This window comes from Aureobasidium namibiae (assembly GCF_000721765.1).
Source record: "Aureobasidium namibiae CBS 147.97 unplaced genomic scaffold scaffold_1, whole genome shotgun sequence".
Classification (NCBI taxonomy): Eukaryota; Fungi; Ascomycota; class Dothideomycetes; order Dothideales; family Saccotheciaceae; genus Aureobasidium; species Aureobasidium namibiae.
This window is the reverse complement of record NW_013581208.1, coordinates 612639-626441: the sequence shown is the minus strand read 5'-3', so window position 1 is coordinate 626441 and position 13803 is coordinate 612639. Positions and strand designations below refer to the sequence as shown.

At 52.3% G+C, this 13803-nt stretch overlaps 5 protein-coding genes across 5 annotated transcripts; 3 read left to right on the top strand and 2 right to left on the bottom strand.

Annotated features, from left to right (window-relative positions):
- Positions 1-778: 778 nt before the first annotated feature.
- On the top strand, positions 779-3086 carry M436DRAFT_68724 (kinase-like protein; the record flags this gene model as incomplete). Its single annotated transcript, XM_013576756.1, has 5 exons — positions 779-1510; positions 1564-1645; positions 1700-2047; positions 2106-2565; positions 2615-3086. The coding sequence occupies 5 exons, from the start codon at positions 779-781 to the stop codon at positions 3084-3086; spliced, it is 2094 nt and encodes a 697-aa protein (XP_013432210.1).
- Positions 3087-4391: 1305 nt separating this feature from the next.
- Positions 4392-5486, bottom strand: M436DRAFT_15508 (uncharacterized protein; the record flags this gene model as incomplete). The annotated part of the gene is made up of 1 exon (XM_013576044.1): positions 4392-5486. A coding segment is annotated over one exon (1095 nt), but the record flags the coding sequence as incomplete, so codon positions are not given.
- A 577-nt stretch (positions 5487-6063) lies between these two features.
- M436DRAFT_37048 (uncharacterized protein) lies at positions 6064-6886 on the top strand (the record flags this gene model as incomplete). The annotated part of the gene is made up of 2 exons (XM_013576516.1): positions 6064-6662; positions 6715-6886. The coding sequence occupies 2 exons, from the start codon at positions 6064-6066 to the stop codon at positions 6884-6886; spliced, it is 771 nt and encodes a 256-aa protein (XP_013431970.1).
- An 81-nt stretch (positions 6887-6967) lies between these two features.
- On the bottom strand, positions 6968-8372 carry M436DRAFT_36846 (galactose oxidase; the record flags this gene model as incomplete). The annotated part of the gene is made up of 3 exons (XM_013576480.1): positions 6968-7760; positions 7814-8164; positions 8218-8372. The coding sequence occupies 3 exons, from the start codon at positions 8370-8372 to the stop codon at positions 6968-6970; spliced, it is 1299 nt and encodes a 432-aa protein (XP_013431934.1).
- A 266-nt stretch (positions 8373-8638) lies between these two features.
- On the top strand, positions 8639-11206 carry M436DRAFT_59514 (uncharacterized protein; the record flags this gene model as incomplete). Its single annotated transcript, XM_013576596.1, has 1 exon — positions 8639-11206. One exon carries the CDS (start codon positions 8639-8641, stop codon positions 11204-11206), a length of 2568 nt encoding a protein of 855 aa, XP_013432050.1.
- Positions 11207-13803: the final 2597 nt, after the last annotated feature.

Sequence of the window (13803 nt, the reverse complement as noted above, 5' to 3'; positions counted from 1 at the left end):
AAGTCGGACAATAGTCGTGGCAACCTGAATACAGTAGGCGAAGATTGAAGAGAGATTGGGACGAGTACTGTTTGGTGACGTGTGGAGGCAAGTCAAGAGGGAGAAGTGAGGTTGGCTGTACAGCGCCACCAAACCAGAAAATACCCAATCGGGGTGAGACAAACAACAAATGGGGTCAAAGGGTCAGGATAGTCTCAGAAGACGCATGAAAGTCGCGAGAGATACGATGCAAGGGAAGATACAGTGAAAAGAGTAGATTCGATAAGAATAGAGAAGAGATGGACAGATAGTGGTGGGTGAAAAAGAAGTTGAGCGTCGTGTTGATGTGGATGCGGAGAGTGCCAGAATGACGAAGCGCAGTGAATGCTCGCAGCTCGTTGTCCAAGGGCGGCAGTGTCTCGCACGCTTTCTCGTCCAGCCCTCTGGCACCTGTCTGTAGCCCTCCCTCGACCAACACAATCAGATCGACTCTGCCACCTGCGCGGGCCCGTCACTCGGTCACGCCGTCTTTACACCCACAGCCGTAGTTAAGCCGCTTGTTCTGTGGGACTGAGGTCTCTACGCAACCACGACTCTGCTCGATTGCTCAGGCTGTCCAACTGACGCCCGTCTGTCGAATGAGCCGGCAGCTTCGTCCGAACACAAACCGCTGCCCTCGAATCCGACGTGTCGAGTGGGCCGAGTTTCGCTGATCTCTGCCTCGCTCGCTGCACCCAACGACGACGACGACATCGACATCGCCAACCACCACCACCGCATTTTGTCCCGCCGTCATAACATGTCGACTCCTCAAACCGCTACCGCTACCCTCGCCCCGAACCACTACCAGTCCCACCAGTATCTTCCAGCCATGACCGAGTACCCGTATCCCCCGCAGCCATATGCCAACGGCTATCCTCCACCATCACGCACTGCCACATCCACATCCACCGCTACCGCAACTGCTGCCGCACCCTACCCCGCCCCGCCTTCCACCGCTGCTTCTTCAAATGGCACTGCTGTCAAGAGATCGAGGAACCACCCAGTCGATTGGAACCAATTCTTTGGCGGCAAGCCTCCCAAAGAGATCATAGTCATTGACGATGACGATGACGACCATCAAGAAACCCCCGCTGCCACTCAGCCATACCAGAACCAGACATCCACTGTACAACCCAGCACAAGTCAGCAGCACGTGGAGAAGCGCAGAAAAACGACAAATTATGATCCCGTCTACCACCACGCCGAATACTCGAATACTCACACGCCTTACTACGACGCTGCCTCGACCGACCAAGGCCCACCATCATACAAGACGTCGGCTGCCACATCTCTGGCCTCGCAGCCGAGTGCGAGTGCCTACGTCGAAGACGCTGCCACCGGTCAGAAGCGCAAGAGGACGACTCGTCAGGCCGCCGCCGATCAGAAGAAGCGCGAAGTCATTGCCCGTCCCGATCCCTTCACCGAGTATGTTCCTCCACCTAAGCCACCGCTCAAGGCCAAGGATGTCTTCGTGCCGTTGGTACCAGACGTATGTTCAACCCTGCATCGACTTGTATGCTCTGTTTGCTGACGTACGCACAGAGGACGGCCAAGCGCGATCAAAAAGTTGACGATGACGATGGGCATTACATTGTCCACGACCACGCCGACTTGACCGAGCGATGTAAGTCGACGCTGTAATGACACGCTCCGAGTGGCACTGACTCTTTCTCGACAGACTCGATCGTGAAGCTCCTCGGCCAAGGCACATTCGGCAAGGTAGTACAAGCATACGACCGAAGGAGAAACGCCGACGTGGCCATCAAGATCATCCGTTCTGTGCAGAAATACCGCGATGCTAGTCGCATCGAGTTGAGGGTCTTGTCGACTCTGGCATGCAACGACAAGCACAACCGCAACAAGTGTATCCACCTGCGAGACACATTCGACTTCCGCAACCACATCTGCATCGTCACCGACCTCTTGGGCCAGAGCGTCTTTGACTTTCTCAAGAGCAACACCTTTGTGCCTTTCCCCAGCACTCACATCCAGCAATTTGCCCGCCAGCTTTTCACGAGCGTTGCCTGTAAGCCTTGTTCCAACCGCTCCTAGCCCCTATCTGTGTCTCTGACCCTTGTGTACAGTCCTGCATGACCTCAATCTCATCCACACCGATCTCAAGCCCGAGAACATCCTTCTTGTACAAAACCACTACCAGACCTTCACATATAACCGCAACATCCCTTCTTCATCCAATACAAATCCCCGCTCAGCAAAGTTCCGCAGGGTGTTGCTCGATCCCGAGATTCGACTCATCGACTTTGGTTCGGCTACCTTTGATGACGAGTACCACTCATCCGTCGTCTCGACCCGACACTACCGCGCTCCCGAGATCATCCTCAACCTTGGATGGAGCTTTCCTTGCGACATCTGGAGCATAGGCTGCATTCTCGTCGAGTTTTTCACAGGCGATGCCTTGTTCCAGACGCACGATAACTTGGAGCATCTGGCAATGATGGAAGCCGTGTGCAACACTCCGATTGACAAGGCTCTCGTCCGCCAAGTCACCTCTGGTCGTGGCAGTAACAAGAACTCTGCTGCAGCGTAAGTACCCTGCTGCTCTCGCCCTGACTGCGTGCTTACACCTCTCAAGTTACTTCAGGCGTCAATTACTCGACTACCCACAAAGCGACACTCCTCGCTCATCCCGCAAGTTTGTCAAGGCGATGAAACCTCTTCATGTAAGCCCTCCCGTCCTCTCCGGGCTCAGAAACTTCCCCTGCCCCCCTATTCCTTCGTCCTCTGCGGCGCCTCCTCGAGTCGCTCGTCCAACTAGCCTGCACCAAAACCAATATGCATCATACTTATATACTCTTCAGGAAATCATCCCGGCTCACAACGAGTTCAACCGCAAATTCCTCGATCTGCTCAAGAAGATCTTTGTCTATGATCCAAAGAAGCGTATCACGGCACATCAAGCCCTGCAGCATGACTGGTTCAAGGAACACTACGAAGACGACGGCACCGAAGCCGAGAAGATCAAAGTCGAAAGACAGCGCGCCGCTCGCCTCGAGAATCAGCGAAGTCAACAACACGATCCACCAGTCGGTCAGCTCAATCGGTGATACTGTACAAACATGATGCAAGCTTTTGGACACACGCAACAACATTGTGAGGACGTCGCATTCTCGGCAAGAGAGACGAGTCTTCCGAACAGACGGCATCGGGTAACGGGAGCTCGTCGCATTAGTGGGGAGTCACGGGAGGTGAATGGAGTTTTTCTTTGACAAAGCCATCGAGTCTTATTACAATTGTTTCTCTTTTTCAAAGGTCACGATAACACACGAAACGGAGAAGGGTTGCATCCATTGGACAAAAGGGAAGGCGGGGTTTTATTTGTTAATTTTTTTTTCTTTCCTTTTCCTCTGTCTTTACCAATCAGCGGCCGCATGCCTGCCTGCTGTTGCCTCTTGGAGGCTTGTTCTTTTTTTTTTTTTCCTTTCTGTCTTGTCTTTTATCCCGTCTATTCTGGGAGTAAGCAAGAGGGGATTTTCCATAAAATTCAGCCAGCCAGATCGGTTCAGCTGTTCGTTCCGCCATAGGATGGAATCATGTCCTTTATTATTTCATCTTCCATCATCCTCTACTCTTTACCTTGCTACCTTAACTCGTTCATCTACCAGGTTGATTATCGTCGTGAAGTCGTTCTGAGGTGTATTCTCATAACATGGATCGCACATAAAGCAGGCAAGGTGTGGATCGATGGATGGACTGGGACCACTTGATTCAATTTGCTCAAGTCGACGAGTTTCTCGTTCATTCCATCCACCAACGCCCATAATATCCAACACGAGAACATGAAAGAAAAAAAGCTGGGCTTGGTTTACACGAAAGCCTCGAGGATTCCCAGATAAGAAGACAAAACTAAAAGCGGATACCAAAAAGAACGTATCTAAGAAGAGGAGCGAGGGATAGAATGAATAAATGCTCCCTGGGCATCGGAAGAAGGGTATAATAAACATTATAAAGAATGGAAAAAGACGGCGCTGAACGGCACGATAAAAGATCACTGTTCATCTGCTGCTCTCGACCAGCACGCCACTCGCCTTTCCGTGAAGACTGGTGTTGACTCTATCTCGCAGACCCTTGAGTGGTGCCGATGATGCTTGTGACACTGTCTTCTTCCTAGGGCTGCGACGCAGAACGCGCTGTGCTTCACGCTCTTCAGCCGCTTCCTCGAGAAGAACTTGGACACCACCGCCGGCCTGGTCGTCCAGAATCTGTTGTCTCGACCCAAGAGCTTGCATGGCTGCTTTACCCTCTGGAATGATGGGACCAAGCTGTGCCTGTGATTGTTTTGCTAGTGCGCTAGCATTCTTCTCTTCAGAATTGTACGGTGAAAGCTCAGACTCGAAGCTCTGGGATGGGCTGGAGTGAGAAACATTGTCTTGATCGAGTTTCTTCTGGGCGGCGATTCTGGACCTTTCGTAGCGAGCAGAGACATCGCCGCCGACCCATTTGGTGCCGAGAAGACCGTCCCAGAAGGTGAAGAACGGCTGGCTGAAGTTGGTCTTGATGCCCCAGCTTTGGTGGTGAATGTCGTGGTAGCCGGCGTTGTTGCTAGTAATGTGCTGGAGAGGATCCCATGGAAGAGCGTAGCCGCAATGGTCGTCGACGGTCTTGATAGTGCTGCAAGTAAAGAACCACATGGATTGTCTGCAAGTCATACCAGCGAGCATGTAGGCGATACCGGTACCCAGCGTGTCCAGGAGGAAGCCCTCGAAGGGGTGGTTGTATAGAGCGCCATAGGCGTAAGGGACGTAAAGACGGTGGTGACGGGAGTGGAAGGTTGTGTAGAGCCATTTGTTCATGTGCATGGCTCTGTGCCAGAAGTACTGCCATGTGTCGACGACAAGGACGGCAAAGGTGAACTGCAAAGCGGGAATACCGATCCAGTAGATGGCCCTTGCAAGTGCGAGCTCCCATGAGGCGAATGCAGGGACGAGGTCGCCTGAGGCGGCTTGCTGGTAGAGATTGTAGCTACCGCCTTGCAAGGCGGCAGAGAGGATTGGGTGGGCAAGGGCCTGCTTGGATGCGATGGTGCCGGCGTCAAGACCAGTAAAGGCAAGCACAGCGGGAATTGCTCGCTGAGCAATACGGATTCTCTGGGCCCACACAGCGACGTTGTAATCATCCTGGCCGACTGTAGCCTCCGGCTCGATGATGGTTATGGCAAGACCAACAGCTGTCTGGACAATCTGTTGAATGATGACGTCGCGGAAAACATCCCATCGTGAGACGTGATTACGCTTGAGGACCTCGGCAGGGGTGTGTAGGCGGTATTGGGGAAATAGGTCGTACTCGTCAATGAAGTGGAAGATGAAGGAAACGATCCAGTAAGCGGCTACGGGAAGGACCAGGGCGAGGTAGAGGTCGGGGATCCAGGAGAGTAGGGGCTGTAGAGGGGTCAAGGTGTATGTGGGAAGAGGAGGGAGGGGCAGCATGGTCGCATTGGACATGGCTGACTGCATTGTGGGTGTGTGTTGGTGCTTGTTGTGGCTTCAAAGCCGGCACGCGAGTTGAAGAAGTTGCGATCCGCGAAGCTTGGTTTGTTGTGCTCGCAGCGAAGACGACCAAAACAGAGGCAGGCGGGAGCGAGATTGGCGTTGGTGCGGATTGAATGTTTGGCTGGTTGGTTGTGATAGGGACAGTTTGTGGTCGGAGGGAAAGAGTGGACAGAGGTGGATGAGGCAGGAAATGAGGCAGACTGAGGGTATTGATCGTCATTCGATTTCTCCTGTTGCTGCTCGGCTTGATCTGTGCCCGTCACCCGATCCGATGAAACGACTCAAGGAATTCTCGCCACCCTCTCGCAAGCCATCCCGTCACCTTCCGTGACACGTCCATACGCCGCCGTATTCTAGAATCCTGCCCTATTCGGTATCCTACCCTGCTGATCTCCGTGACATGGACATCATCGCGGGCAAACAGTCGAGTTGTTGTTCGTCTCATATTCGTCGTCTGTGGTCTCGCGTGTGTCCGTTTCCCTGTCGCTGTCGCTTGCGTTGTACACATCCCTATCCGTACTCGTTGCTCTTGACTATGTCCTCCATTCAGGCGTGTTGCATCTGTTCCTCGGTGCTACATACGATAGATGCGAAGACCGAGAAGCCTGTCATCGCTGCCCGCCACCTCTCCTGCTGCTCGCGACCCATCTGCCAACGATGCATCGCCAAGAATCCTCGTTACAACTCGTATTGCCCGTATTGTCAGATCTCCACAGATCCGCAATCAACACTGCCTCATGGTCTACGTGACCCTCCGCCGTACAGCGATGGTCAAGATTCTACACTATCATTATCTGAGAAAGACCACGATGCACCGCCTGCTTACTCCACTCACGAGTCCTCGCAACCTCCGCCAGAAAAGACGCTCGAGAATGCTCCAGACGTCCTGCATTTCTTGACTCCTGCCGACACGGCTCTCTCCCTGTCACTTGCCTATGGTGTGCCCCTTCACGCTCTGAGGAAGGCCAACAACGTCTTTGCAGATCATCTCATCCAGGGGCGAAGGACGGTCGTTGTTCCCGGAGAGTACTACAAGGGAGGTGTGAGCCTCAGTCCCAGACCAATCGAGGGCGAGGAAGAGGAATTACGCAAGTCAAAACTACGTCGCTTCATGGTTACCTGCAAAGTCTCAGAGTAAGCACCTACCAGTCAGTCATGAGAGTCCTGTGATACTAATTGTCTTTAGGTACGATGTCGCGCAACTATATCTTGAGCAGCACGATTATGACCTGGATGGTGCCGTCGAAGCCTACCAAGACGACGAGAAATGGGAGAAAGAACATCCACTACAGGACAACGGTAAAGGTAAGATGAATGCGCGTACTGTGGGCAAGAGGCGTTATGTTGGATCAGCGTAATCTGGACACCATCTTGTCTGTCTAGAACTTTTTTCTTCATGAATCACGACATTGTGTCTGCCGTTGCTTCTTGACAGGTATTTATTCGAAGCGGATGAGCCAGCCATCTGCTTCCTTCTCGCCTCTGGCATTCTCACCTCCCCACATTATGACACTTCGTCCATCGCTCGCGACATCTGAACTGAAGAATGCGCGAGGCCCTGGATGAACTTTTCCCTCGTGACCAATCTGTTCTGTGGCTTGAACTTCAACTTCGGCCCACTCGTAGCCACCACTCTTGTAGCCCAACTTGTCCCGAATCGTGTCTTTGATGGCTGCTGGCTTGAAGTCTGTCCATGTAGTGGGTCGGGTTGATTTGGAAGGCAGCTGATAAGTCCATAGATCAGACTCGATCGGTCGGGGTGTTTCGCGTGACTCGATTGATTTCTCGAGGTCTTCGGCATTAGCATGAGACTCCTTGCTGCCGAAGAAGTATACCAGATATAGACGACCATAGCCAGTGGTTATGGGCACGAGCGCACCACCACTTCGAGCCCCGGGTCCAGGAGATGGCACCTCTGACGGGTTTGTGATCCTCTGCCATTCTAGTCCGTGAGGCGATCCTGGATTGGGTACACTGTCACCAATCTCGAGTCTGTATACATGAGTAGCGCCCTCAGCTGGTGAATTGGTGATGAGATACAGTGTACCATCAGCAAAGGCTACACTCTCGGAAGATTCTGGGGAATCAGGCAAGCGGATCCATGTGTGGGAGACCATGTCGAAGAACCAGGTATCGTTCAACTGGGTTTTTGCAGATGATCGTCCACCATGAAGTAAAAGGTGGCCGCCGTAACGGAACAGTTTGTGATCGTATCTAGGTAAGGGCTTGGGGCTTCGGGTGGATGATCAGCGTCGATATATCAGAGTGCCGGGAATAGCACGTACCTGTCTGCAACAATCTGATGCCATTTGAAAGACTCAGTGTTCCAGATCCACAAGGAAGAGTCTTGGTCTACAAGTGAGTGATGTTGGTCACAGCCTCCAAAGACAGCCAGGTCGTGGCCCTGGACGCAGGCAGCGTGTCTGGTCCGTGGAGCCGGTACAGCAGCATCTTCATCACGAGGAATGGCTGGGTAACAGGCATACGCAACATCTGTTGAGCTAGTGCTCTTCATAGGAAGTGTTACGGTGTGGATGTCGTTGGATGCCAGGGTTCCATTTGTCGATTGGCCTCCGAAGATGCATGCCTTGTCGTTGGCGATGCTGACGGTGTGGTGTGAGCGTGCAAGCGCTAGACTAATAATTCGTCAGCTGTATACAGCTTCAGGCGTAAGGATGCATAAGTATACGTAGTGTCATCCTTGTCTGCAGTAGCAATCTGCGAGAAGGTAGCTTTCAAGGGAACAGTTGGTTTGGCGACTGCATAACCAGCAATGGCTCCGCCTTCGAGAGTTGTGGAAACAACCTGTTCAGCGACAAGGGCTCCAGCTGCTATCTCTGCCATTCTTGAGCTTGCAAGATAGTCTGGTGTGTGTTTGGATAGCTACTCCGGTAGGTATGGTCCCTGGCCTTGTGTAGGTATGGACTGTCATGTGAAAGCATGACGTCGATTGCCCCAAAAGGGAAAGGCGGGCTTGGCGGTCGGGAGTCAACATGTCCCCAGACGGGGGAGCCGATCACATCGCACGAGCACTTTACCCAAGCACCGAGCACCTCGACCGACCACCTATTCTTTGAGCAGAGCGGCAGAGAGTAGCGCCAGCACTCGGCATGGCGACGGCGACGACAGTAAAGGCCGGACATGCCATGCGCCGCCCGCGACCCGGCCTGAGCGGCCGCCTGGGCACGCGCGCCAACACACATGCGACAGGGAGCGACACGCCGCTCAAGACCATCTCGGAACCGCTTGTCAGGTCGTCCGACCACATCCTGCGCAAGTTTCGCGGCAGCCCCCCCTCGCTCACCATCCATCTGCATGCCACCTTCTTCCGCTTCGACCAGCAGGATGGCAGCTTTCCCTACGACTCTCCCATGAAGTTCATCCTCCACCACCTGCGCAAACAGACCATCCCCCACGAGATGATCCAGGACCTGTTGGAGAACCGCGTTGCCTTTTACGATGGCTGTCTTATTGTCAATATCGTCAATCACAAATCCTCTGTCGCAAAGACAACCACACCCGGCAACCTGTCTGTCACCTCGGCCGATCACAACGTTCCCTTCTCCATGCACAACTACCACGACCATGTTACTCCCTCTCCCTTTGGCCCTTACCCCAAAAAGCCTTCGGACCGTCAGTCGCTACCCAACAAGTCTAGATCCGAGTCTGTCAAGCAACACGATGGCTCTAAAGACCAGCCCCATACCGGGCCGCGCACCTCGACTATTGTTCTGCATCCTACCGATCTCTCGCGCCACCACGAGTTGATGCACCTCGCCAACCAATTCAACAAGACCGCCCCGACTCTCGATGAGAAGGACTACTATCAGTTCGAGGCTACTATGCTTGTTTCCAGCGAGCCACCGCTATTGTTAGACCCTGCAAAGTCTCCTGAGGAGGCCGAGATGGCCCTGCGACTACTTCAGCACCCTCTGCACTCTGAGCCTCCGCCGTCACCCCGCTCTCGTAAGCGCACCCATGCCGAAATGGCCCAGGACGATGCACAGGCTTTCGAAGAGGAGAGACGCATGCTTATCATGGACGAGCGCATCAAGCCTTCCTTACGGGGTGCCAATGGTACATCTGCTTCCGAAGGCCAGACTGCCTCGGTCGCTCTCGGCTTCTCCCGTTTCAAGACACTCGAAACCATCAAGAAGAACCACGAGGAGAATGATCGCAAGAAGAAGGAGGAAGAGGCACAGAAGGCCATTGAGAAGCGCCAGCACGATACGGCGTTGGCCCAAAAGAGAAAGCTCATGGAGGACAGGAGCAGACAAGAGCAAGTCGCTACCCAGCAGAAGCAGAAGATGATGATGCAACAGCAGCAGTTGATGCAGCAGCAACAAGCCCAGCAGCAGGCTCAACAACAGGCCCAACAACAGGCTCTCCAGCAACAACAGCAACAGGCCGCTCAGCTGCAACAACAACAGCAACAACATATGCAACAGCAGCATGCCCACAACCTGGCTCAGAGCCAACCCATGGCTGCAAATCCCCAGCAGCAACATCTTCAGCAACAAGCAGCAATGGCCGCTCAGCATTCGTCTCCTATCGTCCACAACCCTACTCCCATCATGGCCTCATCGCCGCTCATGCCAAACGCTGCCAACATGAACATGGGAGGCTTCCCCATGCAACCTTCCGTATCGAACCAAGGCGCCGGAAGCCCGGCTCGTCCTCCTTCGGCTGCTATGCAACACGCCAATATTGCCATGGCTAGACAACTCAGCCAGCAGGCCAGTCAGAGCCGTCATGCCACTCCACAAATGGCTCACGGAACCCCCCAAATGACCTCTGCTGTGCCCATTGATAGCAATCGCCAGATGAGTGGTACACCCAACATGCAACATCGCAGTCCCATCCCTCCTCACATGCAAAATACACCCAACCAACAGAACCTTATGGTTGCCGCTCAGATGAACCAGCTCACTCCTGGTCAGCAAATGGCTCTCATGCAGCAACAGCGCGCACGAAGCCTACAACAATCTATGCAAGCTTCACCAAATCAGACATATACGGCTGAGCAGCTCGCCATGATAAGAAACCAGCAGAATATGGCAGTACAGCAGCAGATGAACCCTCAGATGTATGCTCAAATGCAGCAACGCATGCAGATGCAAAGTATGCAAGGCGGGACCCCAATGATGCAGACGCCTTCCCAGCAGCAACAGCAGCAGCAAATGAGCCAGGCAATGGGACAACAGATGGGCCAGCAGCAGATGCCGAATGCCCAGGCTCAGAGGGTACAACAAGCACGTGCTCTACTCATGCGTACGAAGCAAGTGATTGTACATATGCAGTCTCAAGGTCAGCCAATCCCGATGGACCTGCAACAGAAATATCAGCAGCAGCAGCAAATGGTTGCCGCGACCCAGGCACAAATGGCAGCGGCCACAGCGCGAACGCAACAACAGGCTCTTGGTGACACGAGCAACACGGAACAGTATATGCAAAACTTGCGTAATCAGCAAGCACTGATAGCAAGGATGCAGCGAAACCCTCAGATGGCACAGCAACAAGGCATGATGAACGGGGCGGGCCAGCAGCAACAACAACAACAGCAGCAGCAGAACATGAATATGTTGCAAACTCAACAAGCGCAAATGCAGCAACAAATGCACTTTGCCCGTCAGAACGCGATGAATCAACAGCGACCTGGATCGGGAATGGGTCAGTAGATTTGACATGATACCCCATGGGCAGGCGTTTCTTCTTCAAGGCGTTTAGTGGTCTTTTGGGCACGGGCATTGGCAATGCATGCTTGTACGTATAAATTGAGTCGAGTTCGTGTGCTCTATCTCTAGCCTTGATGATTGAGCGGATGACTTGCAGACTCAATTCAAGGACGAGTTTGCACCACCTGAAACTTGTACTTTATGTATTTCTCTATTGGTTTATGATTCTGCTTTTCATCTGATCTTGTCAAATCTTGTGTCTTGTAATCGTATCTGCAACCACCAGCTGACTCGGGTAGTGTCAATGACTGCTGCCCTTCGGCAAAATTCGAGCAGTATCGGTAAGTAGGTAGTCATGGGATGGTGGCAACTACTCCGGAGTGGATCAGTCCAATCGGGCTTGAATGCTGACAGGTACCGCGAACAAGTTCGGACTTGCCTGTCGAGAATCTTCCTCTCACACCATCATCTCGACCGTGACGCGGTCATTTCACTCACTGCCATCCAGTCAGCTATTGCCATCTTTGAATTCTCGTCCATACAATAACCGTTTCCAACTCCAGGAAGCCTTCACGAACCGCAGCGAAATGCGCCTTCTACTCTCCTTTTGCTGTAGTGATGAGACAAGAGACAAACATGTCACTGACTGATCAACATTACCCGGAGAGTCTTTAATCACGCATACTCTTGCTTATCAACAGACTCGGAAGATACGTTCGTATACTGCTTCTGCAAAGACCCTGCGCCATATCAAGTCAAGTGTCGGCATTACTACCAGACCGAGACCGAGATATTTATCATCGACTGAGCCCACACACTTGGCAACTACGCTACAACAAACCCCAACGATGATGATATACGAATGCTACCTGGACGCAAAATCCCGAAAGGTGCTGTTTCCCTGATCTCTCCGTTACCTTTCCCTGGAGAGGATATCTGCGTTATGCCGCAACGCGAGTCCCATGCATGCTTCGCATTGATATGGAACAATGCAGACGCTAAACTATCATCCAATAGCCACAGAAAGCACAGCTTTCACATCTTCCGTGGCGCAATTGGCTAGCGCGTTCGACTGTTATATTTGCTTCCAGCATCTCAGGCTATCGAGAGGTTGACAGTTCAAGCCTGTCCGGGAGAGCTTTACTTTTGTTTTGTCATCACATCGACGAGAGAAAGAGAAAGAATAGCAAGTACCCTTTTGGCATATGCTCTTATCTTCTGGTCAAAGTCACTACCCAACTGCTTATGACATACGTGAGAGCTATGCTTTTTCGTGATGCTTGTCAATATGGCTGTTCTCAGAGGTTGAGCCGGACATGACAGTTGCTGTGATGATGACCCTGTTCCGATCAATCGCAGCTTTGAGAAAGCATCACCTTCCCATATGAAGACATGTCACGCGGATAGCTGAATGGATGCACAGTCTCTATAGTGGTAGAGAGTAACCACCGGCACTCGTGGTGTTATTGGCTCTCCATCGACTTTTCCACCATGTGGAAAGAACTATGCAATTCGATGGCTTCATCTCGAACATGTTCTGATCAGGGTGGAGTGGCACATCTAGCAGATGGGAGGACAGCGATGTTTGTGTATGCAGCTAAAGGTGCTAGCGTATGTATGTTTCCATCTGACCCACGGTCAGCGCCAGTATAGAACCTCGAGAGACACGCTACAAATTCGCGTACAAAATTTGTACTGCTGCGCTGCGGAACAAGTCCACGAAAGTCCTTCTGCGAGAATGACCAGCTATCCAACCAGACGGACACCCTGGGTATAAGACTTACTAACTATACTGTGCCACAGAACAAAACTATGAAGGGACGTGTGAAGCTGCATGACTTGATACAAAAAGCATGCTCATGCTGGGGATCGAACCCAGGATCTTCTCTGTAACCACTAAATGTCAAGACACTATGTGAGAGAGATGTCATACCACTAGACCACACGAGCGCGCATTGACCAATTTTGGATAAGATACAATATATTGCCTAGATAAGTACACTGTACGCTTGAACTAGATCTACAAGTATCGTCAACGGCTTTCCAAGAGTGGTAGCCAGCGCCTAGCAGAAGATTTTAAAAGTACAGCTCATCGCTGATCAGACTCCATCATATGATATAAGCAAGGTAGTTAATCACAGGGGACTGATTGTCGCCAGAAGAGCCTCAGCTTCGTGGAGTGCACAGGACGACTCACGACAGACCAGATCGTACGATTCGTGTCTATTGGTAAGCGTCACAGGGTCTGCCGATGAACCAAGCCACTAGGAGGGGACAGAGGTCGTGTTAACAAGAGAGATCGAGAGTGGTACGAGATGGTCGACTAATTGAGGGCAGATAGAAAATATACCCAACCCGTCACATCCGGATCCGAAATTCGGTACACGACTTGTCTATAGACTTGGAAATTCCATTGCACAACAAAAACGGGATTTGCTCTTCTGCGCTGATCGGCGCACTATTTCAGGCAATCACACTCGCAAGAGCGAATCACAGTTAACAAAGCAGAATGAAGGGCACGCAACGGCCAATTCTTGGGATAGAAAAAGCCGAAGACGTACAGGGAGCGTGTCTCGATTCTCGATGCATCAGTCAGCCTC